The sequence below is a fragment of the Peromyscus maniculatus genome, chromosome 10 (genome assembly GCF_049852395.1).
Source record: "Peromyscus maniculatus bairdii isolate BWxNUB_F1_BW_parent chromosome 10, HU_Pman_BW_mat_3.1, whole genome shotgun sequence".
Lineage (NCBI taxonomy): Eukaryota > Metazoa > Chordata > Mammalia > Rodentia > Cricetidae > Peromyscus > Peromyscus maniculatus.
Window position 1 is genome coordinate 87123078 of NC_134861.1, and position 25114 is coordinate 87148191.

A 25114-nucleotide genomic window follows, 5' to 3' on the forward strand; every position below is an offset into this window, starting at 1 on the left:
CACACGCACACGCACACGCGCACGCGCACACGCACACACACATGCACGCACGCACGCACGCACGAACACACGCACACACACATACACACACACCACACCCCTACCTATGTATAAGTCTTTGCCACTAATTTTGTCACTTTGTCATCCATTAATTTTACTTTCTATAAATATTTCCTTTGCCTCTACATAGATGGTGTGTTTTTAAATAGTTTTTCATATGTCTAGACTGTTGGTTCTCAACACTGAGCATTTGGGTTGTCTCTAGTATCAGTAGTACAATAATGCTCTTATTATGTCTTAAGTGACTTTGTTTTCTGGTTCTGTGTGGGGTGGCATGCACCGCAGTCTCAGCTGCTGAGGAGGCCGAGGCAGGGTGAGCGTTCAAACCCCAGAGTTCAGGGCCCTCGTGGACAACACAGTGAAACCGTGTCTTGTAACATAAATGTTTTTAGTTTTTCCTTCTTTGAAATTAAAAAGACAGATGATAAGAATATTCAATGTTTTCTGTAACATTTGATTGCTTGCCAGAAAGAGAAGGCTAATTTTGTAATAACCCTAAATAATATGTACATGTATCTGTTCCTCAGTCTTCTATTATTTGTATTTATTATGCAAAAATTGGCATGTGAGATTATTTCCAGTTGTACTGTGTGTGTGTATGTGTGTGTGTGTGTGTGTGTGTGTGTGTGTGTGTGTGTAGCAGTAGGCTATACTGGCTGAGATTTATGTCTCCACCTCACCAGCATGGGGATTAAAAGCACAAAGTACCATGGGCTATTTTTTAAATTATTAAAATGTATTTTCTTGTTTTTACATGAGGATTCTTCATACGTTTCAGAGACTAATATTTTATCAGCTAATTGTGTTGCAGGCCTCTTCTCAGTCACTAACTGGACCGAGGAGGTGGGGAAGAAGTGGTCATGTGGCTTGCTCGTTTGGGGAACTGAGTGGATGGATGGTGGTGTAATTAACCAAGTCTAGAAAGTGGAGGCGAAGACACAGGGCGAGGAGAGAAGTGATTGCTTCCAGGCTCCCCTGTGCGCTATTCTGGCGGAGCTGTCTTGGATCTGGGAGTCTGCCCCAGCTCTCTCTCTGTTGCTGTGGTAAATACCAAAAGCAGCTTCAGGGAGGAGAGGCTTGACTCTATCTAGCTCCTGCTTCCAGGCACCAGTCTACATCCCCAAGGGAAGCCAGGGCAGGACGCCGGAGCAGAAGCCGCGGAGCAGGCTGCTTATTGGCGTGCACTCTGGCTTGCTTCCTCTGGCTCATGTTCAGCTAGCTTTCTCACGCACCCCAGGACCACCTGCTCAGCGGGACCCTGCCCTGAGTGGGCTGAGCCCTCCCACATCAAGCCACCCCCGGACATGGCCACAGGCCAGTCTGATCTACACATCCCCTCACCTGAGACCCCTTCTTCCCAGATGACTCACTTGTGTGGAGCTGACAATAAAAACTCACCAGGTCAGGGTCCATGCCCATACCATTCTCTCATGCCTTGCCAGTCATATAGGAATCTTGTATGCTGGGCCTTCAGGAGGCTAAACTTAGGAGGAGCGGGGTAATTTTCCTGATTCACTTGTCCTCTACCCACCCCCACCCCAACTTCCTGTCCAAGCCATGGAGTCTCTAAACCTCTGAAATAATTCTCAGTCACGTGACCCATAGAACATTTCATATCAGTTATTACTTTATTATCTTTTTTGGTCTCTTAATATTTTCAGTACAGTACATTATTTTTACTTTGAAAACCATCCAACCCCTTTTGTGTTATGTAACATTCAGAAACGCTTGTCAATATCAACTTCTCTAATTGTTCATCGATACATTCTTAATTACACAAGGTCTTCCGTTTACAATGAAAGTCGTACAAAAAACATACATCTAGGAATTCTACTTTGTACAGTTGCTCATTAAATAATATCTATACACACATTTCCATATACTTTTAGCTTCCTGTAAGTATTCTGAGTTATGAAGTTCCCTTGGGAAGACGGGGCAGTACGCCATGAAGTAAAGTTGGTTCTTAGAAGCAGGCTTTGACTGTATTTGAAGTAAATGAACCCAGGTAACTCTGAACTGAAGAGATCTCCTAACACACCTAAGATAGGAAGATGAGGAGTGTGTGGGCAGCAGGCATGGCTTGGCCCAAGGCTGGGAGTGTAGCACCTCAGTGCAGCTTACAGTACAGGGCGAGGAGAGCTATTTCAGCTGTTTGAGAACTCAGGACCAGCTCTTAGTGGAGCTGGGAACACTTATCACTGGAGTCCCTGTTGTCTCAGGACGATGCACTGTCCATCGTCCTTCAGTGACGTGACGTCACCAGGAATAGCAGCTGATGTGACCATGGTTGGTCACCTTTCAGGAGAACCAGGGACAATTAAGGCTAGCCACACACCGCGGGAAGGGAAGGGATGGAGAGGCAGGCTCTCTGCCGCCGCCTCTTGGTCACAGCACTGCGGTGATCAGCTGCTCTCTGGTTAAGGGGCTCGTTTAGACCTGTAGGAAGAAGACAGTGTAGTGAGTGGAAGAGACTCTCGGGCTCCAGTCTGGGAACCCAAAGACCCTTGGGAATAAGGCTCGGTGCACTCCCCTCTGCTACCCAGTCGCCGTGGGTCACATGGCCGTTGTTTTTAGTGAGGAAATGGGGGAAATTGGACCGCTTTACCCGGACAGTTAGAACTGCTCACAGGTTAAAGTCATTACCTGTCACCTCTAGACATTAGGTATTTATGGCCGAGGTGGCACCTCAGTGTCTGCGAAAATGGAGGCAGAATGGGACATGGTGGCGACGGGTTTAAGGCAAAGATCCCACAACAAAGCCCAGCGCGTACGTTACTTCCCAAGACTGCCGTTTCCCGAAAGAGCCACAGCCCACCTACCTGTTTTTGCTGACCAGTTTCAACAAACTCTTGACGGCCTCAGAGTCTGGATTCAGACATCTCTTCTCTTCAGTTTTCTTCATTGTGACACTGGAAGCAAGCGGTGAGATAGATGAACAGCAGGCCAACAACAGAAGGACCACACAGGCCCAGAGCAGAAGTCATCTTCCATTCGCTCGCTAGTGGTAGGGGCAGCGCAAACCCTTTGTGGACCTTTCCTGATTAGCGTCCCATGTCTAATGTGTGAGGGAAGCTAGCAGCCCGCGGGGCTTTACTCACATGATCTCGACTCGTGGACAGGACTGGCTCGCAGGAATAATTTCCAGTTTTCCTAAGGCCCTCGGTTTTACCGGTCGGTCATCAATTTTGATGCAGGAGCAGCGTACTGTTCTTGAGAGAGGGATTCCTGCAGGAAGAGAGCAGTGGAGCAGGAAAGGTTAGCTTACGGTTCCATTTTAGGCACTTAATACAGGTGAGGTAGTATATGCAGAACCTGTCCCCACATTGTCAATCTGAGAAGAGATGTAGCCCATCGTCATATCATAGGTCTGAATGGTGAAATAGTTATTACCGTGAAGAAGGGAGCTGCCTGCAACTTGTTAGTGGTGAAATCATGCCCTCAGGTATAGGTCATATTATTCATTAGGCTTCGGTAAGGAGGCATCTGTCTTAGCTCCCTCTCTCCTTCCTCATCTCTCCGCTCCTCCTCCATCCTCAGTTTTTTTCCTACCTCCCCTTTTCCTCTCTTTCTTCTCTTCTCTATTCTCTTTCTCTTATTCAATTTTCCTCTGACCAACCAGCACGAGACAAAGTCTGCAAGCAGGAGGGATCCCTGCCTGCTTCCCTCTCTTTTTGTAGGCACACACCAAACTTAAAGCTACACTGTGTTTAGAAGTGAGCTCAGTTGTCCTTCTGACTGGGCGTTCCTTACCTTGAGTCCCACTCAGACTTAGCAGGATGAGGCAGAGCACCAGGGCAGCGCTGGGGTTCATGGTGCTGACAGTGGAGACTTCTGGCTGGCTGGCTCAGGAGGTGTGTCAGCCGTGGATGAATGCCTCGTGGAGTGCTGGGCCACTGGGCAGTATTTATCGGCCCAGAGTTTCCCTCCCTGACTCTTGATTGGATGACTTTGGAGTTGACTCAGCAAGACTTCAGTGTCCTTCAAGGGAAGTCCCCTGTTGCAAAATTGAGGTTATTTGTGTTTATTGTGAGTTCCGAGTTTGGAATTTCCCTCTGTGCTCTGTTCATTTTTAATGAGTGAGTGAGTTAAGTTTCACTTTCCAAAGCATGAGCTGTTTGAGGAAAAAGGATGGAGTGCCTTGTAGAATAAGTTTGAAAATGGATTTAAATCTCATCTTTCCTATCTTGTAAAACAGAGTTAATATTTAAGTCAAGTCAAGTCCTAAACACAGTTTTATTTTTGTTGCATTTTCATTACTCTTGCTTTTTTTTTTTTTTTTGAGGAATTTGTTCATCTTACAAACTTTATTATAAAAACTTGCAATAAGTGAAAAATCACACAGCAGAGATTTTTTTTGAATTAATTAACCAGATCCAAAGTCTATACAACTTAATGAGCTTTTGTACAGTTAGACTAGGCATCCAGGAGAGAAGCTGTGGAGTCTCCCGTTACATCTTACACCGGGTATGGGGAGGGGGTGGTCACGAGTGCCAAGGGAGGGTGGAAAGCTAATCATTGGTCTCGTTCCAACTCTGTCGTGGATTTCATGATTGTTTTCTTAGCCAGTGTGTGGCAACAGAGGATCATGGATGAAGTGATGCCCAGTAGATGTGGGCATCACTCTGCAGTGCAACAGCTGAGGCAGCCGATAACTAGAACCGAGGAAAATACATGGGAGATCTTCCACAGGGGTGGCAGTGATGGGGACTGGCCAGGAAGTGGCAGCGATTCGTCCTGGGATAGCGCTACTGAACCCGGAGTGCACTGGTTCAGAGCGTCACTGGATGCCAAGAACAAAGCCCATGTCTGCACCTGGACCTGCAGGACAGGAGCTCGGGGCCAGAGCAGGAAGTGAGTTGCTGTTTGGAAAAGATGGAAATTTCTAGAGTGCTAAATCCTAGGTTGATGTAGTCCGAGGACGAGAACAGAGCTAAGCTTTCAAGTGAGCCAGTCGGACAGCTGTGGGAATCTGGAAGGACGGCAGGGGAGCGAGGCCAGGGTTGACAGAAGCCAAGAGACTTCCATGTTGCGGACTTCTGATGAGGCCTGGCCCCTGTGAGAGAGTGCCATGAGGAGCCCCTCCAAACCTGCTTCTGCAGAATAGAAACTGCACTGTAGGAGTGTCAGAATTTAGAGTGGACTCTGAATGGGAGCAGTGTTGGGCAGTGTTACATTAAATAATAAAAAAGATATGTGGTGACAGTTTTTTTTTATTGTTCAAGTTCTCAAGATGCAAAGGAGAAAACAGATTTGAGGGAGATAGCAAATGGACTAATAATCATTTATTAAGAAGAAAATAGTTTAGTAAGTATTCCATAGCATTAAGTATCTGTTAGTCACAAGCTTTTACTCATTCAACCCCTTTAAGAACCCAGGACCCCCTCTCTGGAGCCCACAATCTCAAACACTTGGTGATAAAAAGCAAATAATTCTTGGTTGAATTCCTGATTTCCCTTCTGGCTGAAGTCATCTTTGAGGTTATTTTGGAGTTTCTGGAACTAAATACCTAGGAAAAGTTTAAGTTAGATTTATTTTACACCAAATTTCATGCTAAAATGAAAATTACTATAGTATATATAATATATATTTATATATACTATATATAGTATATATAATATATACTATAATATATATATATATTATATACTATAGTAATGGATGTGTTACCCAATAAAGAGACACATGACAGGCATGCATTTGTACTTTAAGTGGTCCAGACGTTTTGCACTGAATTCTGGCACAGATTATAGCAAGTATGGCATACATATCATGGAATTTTTGTTGCTAGGAGAAAGACACGCATTGAAATCTGTAAAACAAAACAACAACTGTAAGGGCGGTGTCACATGACTAAAATAAAGATATCTGATATGGAAGTTCCTAGGAGAGTGTATACTCACTGTCAGAGTGCTTTGAAGACGCTGGAGAAAAGATCAGCCTCAGATGAGCCTTAGAGTGGGGTGCACTTAGCCAAGCGGTGGTGGCGCACGCCTTTAATCCCAGCATTCAGGAGGCAGAGCCAGGCGGATCTCTGTGAGTTCGAGGCCAGCCTGGTCTACAGATCGAGACCCAGGACAGGTGCAAAGCTACACAGAGAAACCCTGTCTCAAAAAGAAAGAAAGGAAGCAAGGAAGGAAGGAAGCAAGGAAGGAAGGAAGAAAGAAAGAAAGGAAGAGTGGGGTGGGGTGTACTTACAGGCTGCATGATGGCGCACACCTTTAATTCCAGCACTTGGGAGGCAGAGGCGGGGAGGGGGGGATCTCTGAATTCGATGTCAGCCTGGTCTACAGAGTGAGTTTTTGAAACCCTGTCTCAAAAAAAACAGAAGGAAAAAAAAAAAAGAGTGAGGTGTATTTGCAGGATGTTCATGTCGTTGCACACCTTTAGTCCTAGCATTTGGGAGGGAGAGGCAGGTGGATCTCTTTGAGTTCAAAGCTGGCCTGGAACCTACTGAGTTCTAGGACAGCCAGGGCTATGTAGAGAGCCCACCTCAAGGAAAACAAAAGAGTGAGATGTACTTAAATGGCCAGGAGGGGAAGCATATGCCAGCATAGATATCACACACACACACACACACACACACACACACACACACACACACACACACTACAGAGGAAGCCAACCAGCCAGTCAGGAAGGCTGGTGAGAGGCACAGGATATTGAACACAGGGTAGGGCCTGGAGTTCAACTTTGCAGGTTCTGAACACTCATTGTCCCCGGTTATCCTCAGCATGCTCCTGGGGAGTTAATTATGCCAAACAAATCTGATAAAGACTAAGACATAAATTATTTTTGTTGTTGTTGTTGTTATTATTACTATTTTGGTTTTTCAAGATACTGTCTCACTATGTAGCTATGACTGTCCTGGAACTCACTATGTAGAGCAGGCTGGCCTCAAACTCACAAGAGATCCATCCACCTGCCTCTGCCTCCCGAGTGCTGGGATTAAAGGTCTGTGCCTCCATGCCCAGCCGAAGATGCAAATTAAGAAGTTTATTTATTCCTTGTTGGTGTGGGTCTTCTCATGACCGGGATGGCTGGTTGAGGAAGGTATCCAGGTCACCCCTGTTCCGGGATCAGGGTGCCTAGGAATGTGAATTAGGAAACTGTGTTCTGCCTGGTGAGAAGAGAAGCAAAGATTCCATCTCTTGTTTTGCATGGGAACCTGCTCAGGGCATAAACCTCATGAACGTGACCCACATGGAAACCGTTGGAGAACAGCTGTGGTTTGTACATCAGTCACAAACTTGCTGTGAATGTTCCTGTCACTCCTGACCTGCATCGGGTATTTGTGTGGAAGAAGAAAAAGGGAAAGCGATAACTTTTAAATTTTATTTTTCTTTCAACAATCCTCAAGGCTTTTGGTACATTTGCTAGAATTCACTGGTCAGGGCTCACTTTGAAAGAAAGTGAGTTAAAGAACTTAGTTTCAGTTTCCACTTCATGAATTCGGCTGCTCTGCTTCTAATTATGCCCTCAGGCCAGGGGAGTCAAGTACAATAAAACAGCCTGTTCCTAAAAGCTCGTGAGCAGAGACCCAAAGAAAAGGCTTTCTGAGAAATGGAAGCACTTAGAAGAAGCGCGGGCCGGAGGTCTGTGGACGGGATTCCCCGAGGTGCTGCAGGACACTGTTCTGCCGTCTGTCAGCAGAGCCTCCGCTTCGTAGTTCTGACTTGGCACTTACTCTGTGCAGCGCTCACACGCTTCCCAGTGACCCAGCTGCCTCTTCCATCACCGGCAGCAGCCGGAGGGAGCCCGGGGCAAAGGAAGTGCTGACAGAGGAGCGAGAGATACAATCTTGTTTGGGAAGGCTGAGAGGAGCTTTGGGTGGCTCATTCCAGTGGTTCTCAACCTGTGGGTCGCGACTCCCTTGGAATCACATATTGGATAGCCTGCACGCCAGATTTACATTGCGTTTTGTAAATAGCAAAATTGCAGCTATGGAGTAGCAATGAAATAACTCTGATTGAAGGTCACCGCAATATGAGGAACTAACTGCACTACAGGGTCACAGCATTGGGAAGGTTGAGAGACAGTTTGTTTTCCTTTTTGGGTTTTCGAGACAGGATTTCTCTGTGTAGCCCTGGCTATCCTGGAACTCGCTCTGTAGACCAGGTTGGCCTTGAACTCAAAGATTCACCTGTGTCCTGGTATTAAAGGTGTACACCACCACTGCTTTGAGAAGCATGGTTTTAGACCATGCAGTGATTAGTTTTTATTCTGGTGCTGGGGATCCAAACCAGAACCTTAGACATACTAGGCAGGTGCTCTACCACTGAGCTGTGTCATATCCCCAGCTCCCCCACCCCCAGGTGGGAAATCCTCTGGATGACCCAGTTACCGCTAGTGACATGTGTTAGCTTTTCTGCAGAGTTCGCAAGCTGTAGATACATCAGCACTAGCACTGAGGGCCTCAATCATGTAGCATTTGTTCATAGGAAAGGGCTTATATTGGTAAGACAGTTTACCTACAGGATAAATAATAGCACACGGCGAATTTACAAAGCAGTGCACTGTGGGTCCTATCCTGAAGGCCAAACTAAGCGGGACAGGAAGATAAAATCTTACAGATGATAAAATCCCACAGAAAACTCAAAAGTAACACATTAAAAAAATCTAGTTAGAGATGGCTGGAAGGTAGTATACTGGGAAAATCTACATGAGTAGCAAATAACTTTAAGATGTTATAAAAATAATTTATAGTCACAACAATATTTACAAAAGTCAACAAGCAGGAGGCAGAACTTGTTTACACCAAGTGTAGAGGAATCTAAGATGCTATCAAATAACATTGAGCTAAACATCTCAGGCTTTCCCGTTTGACAAAGTTCCACAGCCAAAAGTCAAATGGCCTCTTGTCTGGGCATGTGTGTTTATTCGGGTGGCTGCAGGCACTCCGTGAGAATGTGCTCAGTGTCACTGGGCTGATGGCAACGTTATGCTAATGTTCCAGTCACTGCCAGCCCTGCGTGAGGTCTTGGAATGAAAAAGGAAAATGATAACTTTTAATATTTGTTTTTTCCTTTCAAAAATTCTCTCAAGGCTTTTGGTACATTTACTTTGCCAGTATTCACCGTTCTGGGCTCACTCTGAAAGAAAATAAGAGTTAAGGAATTCAGTTGTGAGCCAGGCCTGGTGGCACATACCCTTAATCCCAGCACTCGGGAGGCAGGTGGATGGATCCCTGTGAGTTTGAGGCCAGCCTGGTCTGCAAAGCAAGTTCTAGGATATCCAGGGCTACACAGTGAAACCCTGTCTTGAAAAACCAAAACCAAAAAAACAAACAAACAAACAAACAAACAAACAAACAAACAAAAACCTTTGTTTCCATTTCCATTCCCATTGATTTATCCTACCACACATTTAAAAGCAAAACTCAGGATAGTGTTTACGTTGGGTTTGGACGAGCTGAAGGGATGGGGTACCGAACAATTATTTAATGCTCTTGATTTGGGTGGAGAGCGCATAGACCTTCATGTTACAAACATAAGTATGCAAATGTATGGGTCGGGGATAGAGTTTATGTGTCAGTAAGTAAAAGGACAAGCCAGTCTGCATACCAGAGTTGTAAACAGTGATGCCAGGTGAGGCCGCATGCATCTGTAATTGCTCCACTTGGGAGGCTGAGGAAGGAGGACCACTGTGAACCTGAAGCCAGCTTGGGCATATAATGAGTTCTAGACCAACCTGGGCTTCAGAATGAGACCCTGTCTCAGAAACCAACAGTCAATAAAAAATAAATAATATTAGCTACAAAGTTCTTATCTCAGGGAAACAGGAAGGCAGGGCTTTTTTTTAGATTCCCAGTTCCTTCTTAGAAGAGAGGAGCCAAGGAAAATGTACCCCAGCCATGTGGTGGTCATTCATCCCTTTAATCCCAGAACTCAGAATGCTAAGGCAGGGGGATTGCCACAAGTTTGAGGCCAGTCTGTAGAACATAGTGAGTTCTAGGATACAGAGTGAGACCCTACAAAAACAAAGCAAGAAGTGTGTCATAATGGAATTGTGCCGACATTTTCCCGGGTCATAACATCGTAAGAACTAGGAAGTCCCTAGCACTACCTTCGATATTAAGCTGTGGTGATATTTGACTCAGCAAAGTGACTGAAGGGCTTAAATCACCGTGGTATTCAGAGAGCATCAGAGAACTAAGGGGGAGAGCCAGATGATCATGGTTAATAATATAAATGCAATAGCTGAAGTGGGAGGAGACAAAGCGGGAGGCCAGGCAGAGAGCAGGTGACGGGAGCTGGTCCTCTCCGCCCTTTCCAGCTCCCCCACCCTCTCCCCTTCTAGAACAGGAAGGCTGTGCCTTAAGATGTTTTGAAAAATCCCAGCATAGGGAATCTCAGCACATGAATAGTTGTTAATACAGAGTATGGAATGTGCCTGCTTTCCATACTAGTTATCCATGTAAACGGCTTAGTGTTAGAATTTATTAAAAATCATACAGTAACATCAACATTGACTGCGTGTTTTCACCTGTGCTGGGCTGTACTGTTTTATTTATTCAGTTTACTAAAGACTTAGACTGTTTTAAACAGCTCAGTGATGTTCCATAGCAAGATGCCAGTCTAAACCCAGGCAGACGAATTCCAGAGCCTCACAACCACACATCTGTACATCTGTATTGCCTTTATTATCTGCCTCTGTAGGCAAGGAAAATCGGTGACATGAATCTACAAATCAGGACATTGGTTATCTCAACTTTAGAGTCATGAACTGCCCCGAGGAAGCAGCAGTTCTCTCTCTCATTCAGTCTACCTGATCAGGGTCGACAGGAGTGCACGTCCCACAGGGACTTTAAGAAAATAGACGATACAGCTGTGAATTCAAGAAGATTCTTTTTTCAACAAGGAATCTTTTACTGAAAGTTGTTGCAGGAGTCAAATTTCTGAAAGTTGTTGCAGAAGTCAAGCTGATAATGCATACACCGATTATAAATGAAAGAGCTCATAATCAGGTAGCAGAGAACAGAAAAATTTTAAAAATATGGTGTGGCAAGATTGTCTGCAGCTAAGACTCCTGGCAATGGTGGAGAGGGATCTTGAACTAGCCTCCCCCTGCACTCAGATTGGTGACTACCCTAATTGTCATCATAGAACCTACATCCAGTGACTGATGGAAGCAGAGGCAGAGGCCCACAGGCAAGCACTTGGCCAAGGTCCCGGAGTCAGCTGAAGAGGGTGAGGAGGGACTATAAGGGCAAGGTGGGGGGTCAAGATCATGAAAAACCACAGAGACAGCTGACCCACGCTAGCGGGAGCTCACGGACTCCGGACTAACAGCTGGGCAGTCTCAATAATTATTATGGTCCAGCCTTAATAATCTTCTTCCCAGGGGCCCAGGAGAGAAGCTACAGATGGCACGAATTATTTTCGGGAAATGAGTCTAAGAACACGGAGCTCTTAGTCCGTCTACTTTATTCCTCTGGGATAAGATTTTATCTAGACAGCTTCAGTTCTGTTCTCATGCCTAGTTCCTTTCTTGCCTGACTTCTCTCTACTTTTATTCACCGCCCCCTCTAAGTCCTATCTTAATTCTCTCATCTCAGTTCTGCCCCATCTTGGTCTTCCCCATCTGGCTCTTCCTCATCTTCCGTCTCATTCTTCTAGTTCTCCATCTAGTTCTCCAGTCAGAATCCTCCCTAAATCCGAGGTTTACAGTCATATACCCATGCAATAGCAGGGCTCTAGCTAAAGCAGGGTCACCAGGCTTGAATTCTTACAGTGTCATAAAGGTAGACAAGAGTCTTCCTCAGGCAGAGACCATCAGTTCTTTTATAACCCAAAAGGGGAGTGGTAAAGGAGGAGGTCAACTGAGAGATAAGATTGGTTAATATATCAGAAAAAGGGAATTTATGTGCTCAAACTACATTTCTAGAGGTGGTTAGGTAAATGTTAGGAGTCTATAATGATAGTATAAATACCACTAAGGCTGTATAAGAAAGGAAAGTCTGAGCTTAATTTACCCTAATTCAGGAGATCGTTTGGCCGTGGATGCTTGATAGGTATTTTAGATAAATATACTGTTAGGAGTTTTTGGAAGCAAACAAAGCATACAAGAAAATCATTGCAGGAATTGGCTAATAAATATACAAAAGCTAAAATATCACCAAGACTTCTTAAGCCATGGCTTGACCTTTGGAAAAGCCCTTGACCTTTCCAAGTAGTGGCTTTTGTGATAGTAGCTGGATTCCACTGCATTTTCCTGTGGCTTGCAGCAGGGGAGCCTGCATGGGACTGAACTAGGCCCTCTGAATGTGGGTAGAAGTTGCGTGGCTCGATGTGTTTGTGAGTCCCCTGGCAACAGGACCAGGACTTATTCCGGGTACACAAACTGGCTTTTTAGAGTCCATTCCCTGTGGTGTGATGCCATACTCAGTCTTGATGCAGGAGGGAGGGGCTAGGTCCGGCCCCAACTTGGTATGCCAGCCTGTGATGACAACCCAGGGGAGGCCTTACCCTCTTTGAGGAGGGGATGGGGGTAGATGTAGGTGAGGGGGAGCGGGAGAAGGCAGAACAGGGGTTGGTATGTAAAAGGCAAGAAAAAATATTTTTTTTAATAGAAAAATACGGTGTGGCAGTTGATGGTTGTGTGTTTTAAAAATTAGTCGGTATAAATCATCCTAGCAATGAAGCACTCCTGGCTTCCTCGCTGTGGCTGTACTCACCAGCTTCATGTTCTGCTTCCTCTGCCTGGGTTTGCTCTTACCTCATAGTCACAAACGTTGTTTGTTTTGTTTCCCCCTTTATTAAAACTAGGTTCTTTTCTTATACAATAATCCTGATTACCATTTCCTCTCTCTCTAGTCCTCCCAGTTCCTCCTCCCCTCTCCTTCATCTGGATTCACTTTCCATCTCTCATTAAAAAGAACAGGCTTCTAAGACATAACAAAACAGGACAAAATGAAACATAATAAGGTAAAACAAAGAGTGTCACATCGAAGTTGGACGAGGCAAATCAGAAAGAAAAGAGTCCAAGAGAAGGCATAAGAATCAGAGACCCACCGGGTGGTGGGGGTGGCGGTGGCGGCGGCGGCGGCAGTGGCAGTGGCAGTGGCAGTGGCAGTGGCAGTGGCAGTGGCGGTGCACGCCTTTAATCCCAGCACTCGGGAGGCAGAGGCAGGCGGATCTCTGTGAGTTCGAGGCCAGCCTGGTCTACAGAGTGAGATCCAGGAAAGGCACCAAAGCTACACAGAGAAATCCTGTCTTCAAAAAAACCAAAAAAAAAAAACCAAAAAAAAAAAAAAAAAAAAAATCAGAGATCCACCCATTCACGTATCAGGAGTCCCATGAAACACCAAGCTGAAAGCTCTACTGTGTCCTCAGAGGACCTGGTGCAGATGTGTGTCAGCCCTGTGCCTGCTGCTTCAGTCTCTGTGAGTTCCCATGAGCTTTGCTCAGTTGGTTTTGATGGCCTTGTTCTCCTAGTGTCTTCCATACCCTCTGGCTCTTACACACTTTCTGCCTGGTTTTCTGGGGTTCCCTGGGCTCTGAGGGGAGGGGTTTGATGGAGACAGCCCATTTAGAGCTGTGTGTCCCAAGGTCTCACTCTCTGTGTAATGTCTGGCTGTGGTCTCTGCACTTGTTCCCATCTGCTGCAGGAGGAAGTCTCCCTGGTGATGTGTGAGCAAGACACAGATCTATGTGTATAGCAGAATATCATTAGGACTCATTTTTTAAGACCAGTAGTATTTGGTTTTACCTAGGTCTCTGAGCTCTCTAGTTTCTGGTTCTTGGTTACCTAAGCAATATCAGGTATGGGTTCCATCTCAGGGAGTGGGCCTTAAGTCCAATCAGACATTGGCTGGTCACTCCCACAAGCTTTGAGCCATCACTGCCCTAGCATATCCTGCTGGCAGGACAGATTGTAGATCAAAGGGTTTGTGGCTGGGTTGGTGTTTATGTTTCTCTTTTAGTAGCCTGCAGAGTACCTTCCCGTACCAATGACACTTGACCATGAGGTGAAGGTTCTATCTAGGCTCCACCTCACCCTCTCCATGTTCAGTGAGTTGTGAGGGTGTTCCTTTCAGGAATGCAGCCTTGCTTTCAGTTTGCAGAGAGCAATGTTGTAGACTATTATTTTAAGGTGTGTTACTTTTGTTTATGTTGCATTTGTTTAACTCTGTGAAGCTGTGTTACTTTGCCTGTCTAAAACACCTGATGGTCTAATAAAGAGCTGAACGGCCAATAGCAAGGCAGGAGAAAGGATAGGCGGGGCTGGCAGGCAGAGAGGATAAATAGGAGAAATCTGGGAAAAGGGACAAGAGAGAAAGAGCAAGAGAAGGAGGAGCACTCCAGGGGCCAGCTACACAGCAAGCTACTGAGTAAGAGTACGATTTACGGAAGTACGAGAACGAGAAAAGCCCAGAGGCAAAAGGTAGACGGGATAATTTAACGTTAAGGAAAGCTGGCAAGAAACAAGCCAAGCTAAGGCCAGGCATTCATAATTAAGAATAAGCCTCTGTGTGTGATTTATTGGGGAGCTAGGTGGTGCTCCCTGCCCCCCCAAAAACACAACAACAGAACAACCTATTGTTTTGGCAACAGCCTGGGTTGTTTGTGGATTTCCATGGGACCCCTTTGACCAACAACTCAACTGAATGTAACCCAGTCCTGGTACTGGAAGCTTCATTTGGTGACAAGAGATGTCCAGCGGTGCTCTGTTTCCCCCATTATTTGGAGACCTCATTAGGATTGCCTTCAAATACTTTAGGGAGTTTCCACTGTTCTAGATTTCCATTCCACCATTCAAATTCTAGGCGTATCTGCCCACAAACCTATCTCTCCTCCCCTTCTTCACCTGATTCATCCTTTCTCCCTCCTCATCCCTAGTCCACCTATGAAATCTACTCTATTTCCCCCTTCCAGGGAGATCCGTGTGTTCCTCCCAGTCCCTTCCTCCATACCTAACCTCTCTGAGTCTATGGATTGTAGTTTAGTTATCATTGATTTAATGGCTGATATTCACATATAAGCGAATACATACCATATTTGTCTTTCTGGGTCTGGGTTACCTCACTCAGGATATTTTTTATTCTAGTTCTATCCATTTGCCTGCAAATTTCACGATGCCACTTCTTTTTAACAGCTGGGTAATGCTCTATTGTGTAAATGTACCACACTTTCTTTATCCATTCCTCTGTTGAAGGACATCTAGGTTGTTTCCAGTTCCTGGCTATTATGTACAGAGCAGCAGTGAACATGGCTGAGCATGTTTCCTTGATCTAGGATGAAGCATTCTTTGGGTACATGTCCCAAGAGTGGTGTAGCTGTAGATCAAGTCCCATCTTCCTGAGGAACCACCGTATTGATTTCTTCATTGGCTGTACAAGTTTGCACTCCCACCGACAGTGAAGTGTTCCCCTTGCTCCACATACTTGCCAGCATGAGCTGTCACGTGTGTTATTGAGCTTAGTCATTTTGACAGGTGTAAGATGGAATCTCAAAGTAGTTTTGATTTGCATTTCATTGATGGCTAAGGATGTTGAATATTTCTTTTAAGTGTTTCTCAGCCAGTTGATTTTTCTCTATTTCTGATTCTCTATTTAGATCTGTATCTCATTTTAATTGGATCATTTTTTTTTTTTTTTTTGGTATTTAGTTTCTTGGTTTGTGAATATGTTGGTTTGGGGAGGTCTTGGTGTTTATTTGTGGATCTTCTTAGTTAACATCTGTGGTAGTTTGAATGAAAATGGCCCCCATAGGGAGTGGCACTATTAGGAGGAGTGGCTTTGTTGGAGTAGGTGTGACCTTGTTGGAGGAAATGTGTTACCCTAGGGATGGGCTTTGAGGTCTCATCTATGCTCAAGCCATGTCCAGTGTCTCAGTTCACTGCCTGCTGCCTGTGGATCAAAGATGTAGAGCTCCCAGCTCCTTATCCAGCGCCGTGTCTGTCTGCACGCTGCCATGTTGCACCTTGGCGATAATGGAATAAATGTCTGAACTGTCAGCCAGCCCCAGTTAAATATTTTCCTTTACAAGAGTTGCCATGGTCATGTTGTCTCTTCACAGCAATAGAAACCCTAACTAAGACAGAAGTTGGTACCAGAGTCTGGTGTATTGCTGTGATAGGCCTGACCATGCTTTTGTTTGAAGGAATACAAACTTTGGGACTGGATTGGAAAAGCAGTTGAAATGCTTTAAGCACTGCTTAATGGGCCGTCCTAGTAGGAACATGGAAGACAGTGGTGCTGAGGGTGAATTGAACTGTGGGTCTGGCTCAAGAGGTTTCAGAGGAGAAGAAATTTAGTGTGTTGGCTAGAGATTGTGTTTGCAATATTTTGGTGAAGAATGTGGCTGCTTTTCACCCTTGTCTGAAGAATCTGCCTGAGGCTAAAATGAAGAGTTTTAGATTAATTCTGTTGGCAGAGGAAATCTCAAAATAGCCTAGTATAGACTCCGTTGTGTGGTTATTACTGGTCACTCTGATACAGATTTATAATGAAAAGGAGCAAGCTGAGAAACTAAAAATATAAAATGTACAATTTGAGGAGAAAAAATGCACCAGGAAGTGGAATGGAGCTAAGTCCTGTCTTCAAAGAGATAAACAGATTAAGAAATGGAATAAAGGGAGTGGTGACCTCAGGGCAAGATCCCACCCAGCTATGTTTCTAACTTGTGAAAAGGAATTAAAGAAAATCTTAAGGCAGAATGTGATGGTGCACGCCTTTAATCCCAGCACTGGGAAGGCAGAGGCTGGTAAATCTCTAAGTTTGAGGCCAGCCTGGTCTACAGATTCAGTTTCAGGACAGTCAAGCTTAGGCAGTGAAGGAAACCATTGAAAACAGAAAGTTGGTGAAAATGTAATTGAATGAGGGGGCCATGTTCCAGCCCCTAGGAGCAGCAGAACTTGGCAGCTTCGGCCACATGGTTCTGGCTTTAGAGTTAAGGATAGAAGAAAGAGGCTATGGCATTTGCCTCCATGACTAAGGAAAGCCACTGAGGCCAGGCATGTGTCAGGGGTGTCCCTGAGTGGAGGCCTAGAGAAGCCATTGTATGAAGCTGTGAAATTGAAGCCTGGGTTGCCTCGGAGACCCCAAGATGTTGGAGATGCCAGAGTCATGGGACACCTGCCAAGGAGAGCTGCTAACAGGGAGTAGAACCAGCCCAAGAGAAAGAAGTGTGTTGCAGTCAACAAAGCTGAAATGAGTTGGAGATCTGAAGATCGTCTTGACATCAGACATGGAGATGCAGAGTATGGAGTTTGCCCAGCTGGTTTTCAGTCTTGCTTTGGTCCAGTATTTCCTCACTATTCTCTCTTCCCTATGTTTTGGAATGGTAATGCATATCCTGTGCCATTATATGTTGAATGTATGTGATCTGTTTTTTTTTAATTTTGATTTTATAGAGGATTACAGTTAAGAGATTGCATGAATCTCAGAAGAGACTCTGAACTTTGGCCTTTTAAACATTGTTGAGATTGTAATAGACTATGGGAACTTTTGAAGTTAGACTAAATGCATTTTGCATTATGATGTTGTTATAAGCTTATGGGAGGCAGGGAGTGGAATGTAGAGTTTGAATATAATTGGCTCCCATGAGCTCATGGGGAGTGGCACTATTAGAGGTGTGGCCTTGTTGGAGGAAGTGTGTCACTGTGGGGCTAGGCTTTGAGGTCTTATGTGTGCTCAAGCCACACCCATTGTCTCAGTTCACTTCCTATGGCCTGTGGGATCAAGATTTAGCTCTTTCTCCATTCTCAGCTCCTTCTCCAGCACCATGTCTACCTACCATGTATCCTGCCCTGTGATAATGGACTAAGCCTCTGAAATTGTTAGCCACCCGATTAAATGTTTTCCTTTATAAGAGTTGCCATAGTCATGGTGTCTCCTCACAGCAATAGAAGCCCTGACTCTGACAGCATTCTACTCCTGAAGCTCGGTACCAGAGCTGCTCAGAAGAGAACACGCCACTGTAACAGTGACGCCTCCAAACCAAGCACGCTAAGAAGCAAACTGAAAATGATTAAAGCCAACTGATACATCACCAGTGATCACAGAAACAAAATGGCGAAGAGAGTGTGTACTATGAAGTTAAATGTTGTTTGAGGAAAATCTGAGAATAGTGAGCGAATGGAATAAAGAAATGGGGGGAGGGGGAAAGAAAGACCAAGACTATATAAGAGTGGAAAGAAAGGGAACAGCACAGTGTCACAGCAGGAAGAAGAGAACAAGAAAGAAAACATCTGATTGGCAAGAAGGAAAAGCCTCAGCAAAATCAGAGGAGCATGACAAGGCCAATAGAAACTAAAATCTTAAAAGAATAATAGGAAATAAAACTACGGTTAGGCATAGAGTCCCCCACCCCAAAAGGGTTGGAGTAGCTTTGGATGGGTCCTCTAGGATTGGAATCTACCAAGGGAGGGGCTCCCAGCTGACTAGAGTCTCCTGTCTTCTCAGACATTTGGGCCACTGCTGACTTTGGACTGGCCAGGTGTTGGACATCTTCTAGGAAACATACTTTTTGATACTTACACAAAACTATAGATCACATTATGATCTCACACTTGTCCAGCTTAATTATCAGTGTCTTGAAAGTAGAATTAGCAACTAAGACAAGAAGAAGTGACTACTATCACCCTCTCCAGAGAGCTAGCAGCTCTGAGTGTATTACTTATAATCCACAGAATGTGTTGGCCATATCACAAATACTTGTGTTTATTAGTTATGATTTTTTTTTTGAGATAGGGTCTTGCTATGTAGCTCAAGCTTGTCTAAAATTTGTGGTACTCCAGCCTCAGTGTCCCAAGAGCTGGGGTTACAGGCATGCATACAACACCTGGCTTATTGATGGAAAATTCATGAGGTAGTTAAAAAGATATGCTAATTCTATGTGGACATAATAGGTACCATACTCAATATCCAAAATAGTTAAATATAGTCTTCCCTTTTCGAATAATACTTTGCAGAAGTATTCCGTCTATTTGGGGACTCTCTTGGTTAGTTAGAAGGAACAGTCTTGAATTTCTAAATGACTGTCAGTGACTTTATTTCAAGTTCTTTATATTTAAAACCTAGCCTTCAAGCCGGGCGTGGTGGCGCACGCCTTTAATCCCAGCACTCGGGAGGCAGAGCCAGGCGGATCTTTGTGAGTTCGAGGCCAGCCTGGGCTACCAAGTGAGCTCCAGGAAAGGCGCAAAGCTACACAGAGAAACCCTGTCTCGAAAAAACCAAAAAAAAAAAAAAAAAAAAAAAAAAAAAAAAAAAAAAAAACCTAGCCTTCAGATTTCCCCCAATAAACCAATGTTTCCAAGCTCTTATCTTCTATTCCTGGTCCAGGCGGTACTGTATTAGTTACCTTTCTTACGACTGTGACCAAGTATCTGGCAAGGAGCCACTTGAGGGTGGGTTCTGGAGCATATCTTTTGGAGCATAGTTCAAGGGATAGAGTCCACCCTGGGGAAGGCATGGCATTGTTTGTGGTGGCAGGAATTTGTACCGTGTCTTGCTCACATCTTCGTAGATGGTAAAGCAGAGAGCTTGGCTGAAGTGGAGCTCAGATCTCAGGCTCAGCCCTGCCCTCAGAGCCCCACATCTACCAACGAGTTCCCATGGCCGAAAGGTTCTACAGTCCCTCAAAACAGCGCCACCAGCTTGAGACCCAGCGTTCAAACGAGAGTCTTTGGGTGACATTCCACATTCAAGTGCTGTTCTTTCGAATTTCAACCCATCAGTGTGTTTCTCAATCCCTGTCTCTACTCTGATGACTTCGGTCCTTACCATTTTCCTTGATTCCTTGCCTTAGTTTCTCTCGTTCATCTACTCTGTCCTTCAGTCTATGGCGTATTTCTCATTTTCCTTCTATTTTTATCATTATCTGATTAATTTGGCCCTTTCTGTTGTGAAAAAATGCACCCATAACTTGCCATCTTAGCCACTTAAACGGTAGAGTTAATTCGCAGTAAGTACATTCCTAGCACTGTGTCGATGCCCCGCCCCCTCCCCCAGCCCGGGCCCCACCCCCATCCTGTGCTCTTTTATCTCAGACACCTGTGCCCATCAAACAGCATTCCCCTCTAGTATACAGCTGTATACTAGTGCTGTAGTTAGTCAGAGGCTCTGACGTAAGAAAAAAATGAATTTAATTGTTAGCTGAAGAATCCACAGGAAGGCTAGTGCAGGGCTCTGAGACATTTCAACTTGTGACTTCTTTATATCACAGAAATGTTTATGTGACCCCAGATGCATAGTTGTATAAAATAAGCATACAAAGCAAATGCTCATAATATATCATAAAGAATATATTTTTAAAATAATGATTTGGTGCACATATAATTTTGCCATTTATGAAAGATAAGAGCAGACTTGCTTACGAATGGAAATGTATGTGATACTTCTTTTGACTTAAAGCATCCAGTCTTGGCAGGATGCTTGATAATGGAGGAAGTGGAGTATCTTCAGTACATTTCAAAATCTGTTGATAACTTTATTTCATAATTGTCAGTGTTGAGGATAGATACTTTTCTGCATAGTTATATAAACAACATGACGTGTTTAGGGCATTTTAGGAATTGTTGGAAATTCTTCCCTAATCCTCAGCTAAAATGAATTGATTTGTTTTTAATGAATCTCAAGTCAGCAACTCAAAAAGCCCTGCTCTTTCAATGCTGGGGATTGAACCCAGGGCCTTGCACATTAGAGGCAATTGCTCTACTATTGAGCTATATTCGCAATCCTTTAAAGGAAGTTAAAAATAACCAGAATATTCTAATACAATTCAACACAAAGATACAGTAATTTGATACTTTTATATACTGAGTGATGACAGTATGAAAATATGAAAACCCCTTTTCTTCGTAATTAAACAATAACGTTTCTGTAAGAGCAGGAACCTTTGTATGCACAGTAAAAACACCTCCATTTGTTGCACACGCAGTGGCCTCCAATCTGAATGTTTCAAGCAGGATTCATTGCATGTCATGGTGTTGTGCATGCACGGTGCAGTGTACACAATATACACTCAGAACCGAGGTTACAGTGAGGTCCTGTAATGCAGCATTAGGCAAATACAACAATGGGCAAACGCTGCTACAGACACCGTGGACTAATGTGTTTGATTTTTGAATTAATTTTTGGTGGTTGTGAGTTCAGAGGTCTTGTACTGTTGCCAGGTTGGGTTTTTGTTGTTGTTTGTTTTGTTTTTTTGTGACTCTGCATTCAGTTACGTTGTGACCCACTTTTTACGGAGTTATGGACTGACAATCACAATTGGAAAACGAACACGCACATGAGGGAGCTTGGCAGAAATGACCCGTCAGAGTCACGTCGGGTGTCAGGACGCCACTGGCAAGGATATTGTCGTCATCATTGCTGCTACTTTGAGTTTCTTCCTGATAGAGTCTTTGTGTCCTAGCTGACGTTCAGAGTCTGGGGTAGGCACAGCGGGGCTGAGTTTTCCTCATGGTTGGCAGGAAATCTCCTTTTGGTTTCTCCAGCTTGGCTGCACTCAGAAAGCCACAATGTGAGGAAATGGCCAAAGATGGAAATGGTGGTGGTTGGGGAGTTAGACTGGGAAGAATCAGTCTCTCTAAGTAAAGTTGAATGGATTCCTTCATGACCATCATTAACGGCTATTTCCGTTTTTACATTTGGGCATTTCTTTTTTTCTTTTCTTTTCATGTTTTGAGACAGGGTTTCTCTGTGTTGCCCTGGCTGTCCTGGAACTCACTATGCAGACCAGGCTGGCCTCAAACTTAGAGATTCTCCTGCCTTTGCCTTTTAACTGCTGGAGTTAAAGGTGTGCACCACCATACCTAGCTAATTTCTTTTTATTTATTTTAAGAATTTCTTAGCCGGGCGGTGGTGGCGCACGCCTTTAATCCCAGCACTCGGGAGGCAGAGCCAGGCGGATCTCTGAGAGTTCGAGGCCAGCCTGGGCTACCAAGTGAGCTCCAGGAAAGGCGCAAAGCTACGCAGAGAAACCCTGTCTCGAAAAACCAAAAAAAAAAAAAAAAGAATTTCTTACAGTGCCATTTTTATCATATTCTTTCTCATTCCCAACTCCTTCCCACTGAAGTATATTTCTAACTCCCCACTGAAGTAGATTTCTAAAGAATTCTGCACAGTGACAAGTAGCTATGTGCCTCTAAAATACAAAGTAAAAGAATAACTCAAGGCATGCGTGCCAATGCCCAGACAGTGTGCAGTTGTTTATGATTTAACAAGAGTCATAGTAGTTTACTAAAGAAACACACTTTTTATTCTTTTTAAAGAAATCCCTACCACTCAGAGTATGACAAAGGAAATATACCAAGTACATATTTTTCTCAGAAGCAGAATCACAAGGAACAGATTGATAGATGTTCATAGATTGTTTTTTCCAACATTTTTCTTTGGTGAGCAAAAACAACTTATATTTAAAATGTAACCAGGCTATTGTCACTGATAAAATAGATAAAAAGGAATGTGAGGAAATACACATCTTAACCCCTTTAGTGCACCTCAGGGAATCCAGTGTTGCTGACTCAGGAAACATTAGTGTTCTGCCATGTCTGCGCTGCGTCTCGTGAATGACGGTCTTTGGAAATGAACAAACAAGGTGAGACATGAAAACTTTTCCTAGATGTTTATGTACTGCAGGGTATTTGGGGAAAGGAATGCTTATTTTTTTTATGAAAAATCCTTTAAGGGATGTTTTACTACACACTTAGCTGCTTTTGAGTCCAGTGCTGGGCTGGGCTCCAGTAACAATGCATCCATTGTAACCACAGAAGGTAATGCGGAATGTGCACACATACAGACATGTGACTTTAGAGATAAATATTTTCATAGCCAAGCAGAACAGTTAGGCATATCAAACCTCCTAGAAGGTTCTGTAACCTGGTAATATATGGGTACATATTCCAAGACAGGAGAAGGTCCGGTTCTTATCTCAGAGTTCATATTTGAGTGATCACAGTCAGACACTCCCAGGTTTCCAGCTTTTTTTTTTTTTTTTTTTTTTTTTTCAGGACTTCTTTTGGTGCCCTAAAAACTTCTTTCTTTCTATTGCCTGTAATGAGAAAATGAAGAGTTTTATTTACTGGGTTGTTTTGTATCCTCAATAATTAAGAGCTAACCTGTAAAAACAGGGAGCAGGAAAAGGATGTTGCCATAACCCTGGACCCCTTAAATGCTTCATGTACGTTCTGTTGGGGTTGTAATGGGGTCTTCCTGCGGTTGCCTGTTTTCTGTGTTCAGAGCTCTCGTGGATGCAATCACAGTCTGACTTCAAGTCTGGTAACCTACCTGTCGTATTAAGCGTGCTTGCTTTGATTTGGGGTCCAGGCATGTTTGCCGTTTGTGTCCTTTCAGGGTAATACTGTAAGGGAAGACACAGAGAAGTCGTAAACCTCAGGGGGGAGCGTCAACAAAGCAAGACCGTCCACACCACTGCCCTCTCCAGCAAGCCCGTTACTTACATCACTTCAACTTTGTCACAGCCGTTACTCGGGTAAATTACGGAGACCGTCTCAATATCTGCCAGCTTGACTGCCTTCGCTCTGTGGTCTATGCAAAGACAGCGCCCCCTTTTGAACATACTGAAGCCTGGAACAGATCGCAGAACCGGTCAGTCATGGTTGTGGTTTACAACCCCGGCAGTGGACAGCAGACACATTTCTAGTAATCTCATGTGTGCAGATTGGAATTGAGTTTGAATCTCCCTATAATATTTCCCTCTGCTTTATGCTAATTTATTATATCCTTGATTATTTCATTCATTCATGTTTATTAACTATTTCATTTAGGTTTCAGATAAGACACACTTGCTGTTTGACCCAGGCTGGCCTCCAGCTCGCCGGAAAGCCCAAGATGACCTTGAACTTGAAGCAGGCACATAGCAGGCCCCACATCTTAGTATTATCATTCCTACCTCAACTCAGCCTCTCTAAGTGCTGAACTTACATTGTGCTGTGTGTACACCACCAGCTCAGCACAACCACACAGCGTACAGCAACACCAAGAACAACGTGGCTCTGTTCTTCTGTATTCACTTTCAATTATTTCATAGCTGGCGCAGACCCTGGTGATCTGTTCTTTATTAAATGAGCAAATAATGCAGATTCTAGATTAACACTACGTGTCAGAAATCGTGTTATCCTCCACAGCTAAAACACTCTTTCAGATCCCTCCAGGGAAACCACCAAGATCTGCTCTTTTAGAAGAGCAGGAAGAGATCTAAAAATGACTAGGTTTGTTTTTATAGACTCCGTATTTCCTAGCCTGGGTCTGCTGTGATAACCACAGAAGAACCAGCAGATCACAGGGCAGGTTCCAGGTTCAGCTTATGGGAAAATGTTAATAACGTTTCTATTTAGAGGCAACATTCTTTGGGGGAAGGGCCAACAGAGGGTTGTCGGTGTCCATACTGTCCTTCAGACACTCTTGTTCTCAAGTGAAGTATTGGTCAAACACATATGAAATGACCATGACCATCGCCCCAGTGAGAATTTCCTTTTTTCTATTCCGAAAGTATTGGTTATAATAAATTAGTGGGCTCATGCTTAAAAAACTAATTTTCCCAGGATGCCAACATAATCCCATATAAGATTCTCTGAACAGACACTGAGAGCTACCTCTAAAGGCTCTTGCTAGATAATTGTCAGAAAAGTAAGAAATCCATAGCATTTATCATTCATAGTTAAAACAACCATTTTATATAAAGAATTCCAACATTTCCTGCCATTGCTAGAACTTCTAATGTGTGGAATTAAGTAAATTGTCTGTGTATTTTAGAGAAAAGACATTTGAAAGGTAACCAAGTGAGCGTATAGGCTTAGAAGCAAAAGGAGCATCTACCTTGAACAGCTGTAGCACAGATTATCACAGCCAAGGCGATGGCCGTGCCCTTCATGTTCATCTCGGCTGCTGCTGCTGCTCCTCCTTGGCTTTGATGTTCTTTGCAGAGAGCAGTGAGCAGGCTGGACCCCAGGAGTGTGTCAGGAGCATTTTATAGCCAGCAATCCTTGTGTAGAAAGAGGAATTTCCCTTCTTGACTCATGTAGCTTTCTTGCTTCCTAGAGTTTCCCTTTTATCTCACGTCAGTGTCTCTGCCTTCCTGTCCACACAGGG

At 44.2% G+C, this 25114-nt stretch overlaps 3 protein-coding genes across 5 annotated transcripts in view; 1 reads left to right on the top strand and 2 right to left on the bottom strand.

Annotated features, from left to right (window-relative positions):
* The window catches only part of Art3 (ADP-ribosyltransferase 3 (inactive)), an 86314-nt gene that overhangs the window by 3377 nt on the left and 57823 nt on the right, over positions 1 to 25114 (top strand). The window lies entirely within an intron of this gene.
* On the bottom strand, positions 1670 to 4141 carry Cxcl10 (C-X-C motif chemokine ligand 10). Its single transcript, XM_006987221.3, has 4 exons — positions 3811 to 4141; positions 3159 to 3285; positions 2880 to 2969; positions 1670 to 2496 (listed from the first exon to the last, which is right to left on the bottom strand). Exons 1-4 carry the CDS (start codon positions 3869 to 3871, stop codon positions 2478 to 2480), a joined length of 297 nt encoding a protein of 98 aa, XP_006987283.1. The 5' UTR covers positions 3872 to 4141; the 3' UTR covers positions 1670 to 2477.
* Cxcl11 (C-X-C motif chemokine ligand 11) lies at positions 22664 to 25061 on the bottom strand. Its single transcript, XM_006987243.4, has 4 exons — positions 24842 to 25061; positions 23464 to 23590; positions 23291 to 23363; positions 22664 to 23054 (listed from the first exon to the last, which is right to left on the bottom strand). Exons 1-4 carry the CDS (start codon positions 24900 to 24902, stop codon positions 23010 to 23012), a joined length of 306 nt encoding a protein of 101 aa, XP_006987305.1. The 5' UTR covers positions 24903 to 25061; the 3' UTR covers positions 22664 to 23009.

Bases quoted from the DNA above. Each gene is read 5' to 3' on its own strand.
- Cxcl10 (XM_006987221.3), bottom strand. From the start codon at position 3,871: ATGAACCCCAGCGCTGCCCTGGTGCTCTGCCTCATCCTGCTAAGTCTG. The intron at 3,286-3,810 runs GTAAGGAACGCC...CTCTTCCTGCAG, and splicing joins AAGTCTGAGTGGGACTCAAG to GAATCCCTCTCTCAAGAACA. The intron at 2,970-3,158 runs GTGAGTAAAGCC...GCTTGCTTCCAG, and splicing joins TGTCCACGAGTCGAGATCAT to TGTCACAATGAAGAAAACTG.
- Cxcl11 (XM_006987243.4), bottom strand. From the start codon at position 24,902: ATGAACATGAAGGGCACGGCCATCGCCTTGGCTGTGATAATCTGTGCT. The intron at 23,364-23,463 runs GTAAGTAACGGG...CTTCCCTTACAG, and splicing joins TGTGACAAAGTTGAAGTGAT to TATTACCCTGAAAGGACACA. The intron at 23,055-23,290 runs GTAGGTTACCAG...TTCTCATTACAG, and splicing joins AAGCACGCTTAATACGACAG to GCAATAGAAAGAAAGAAGTT.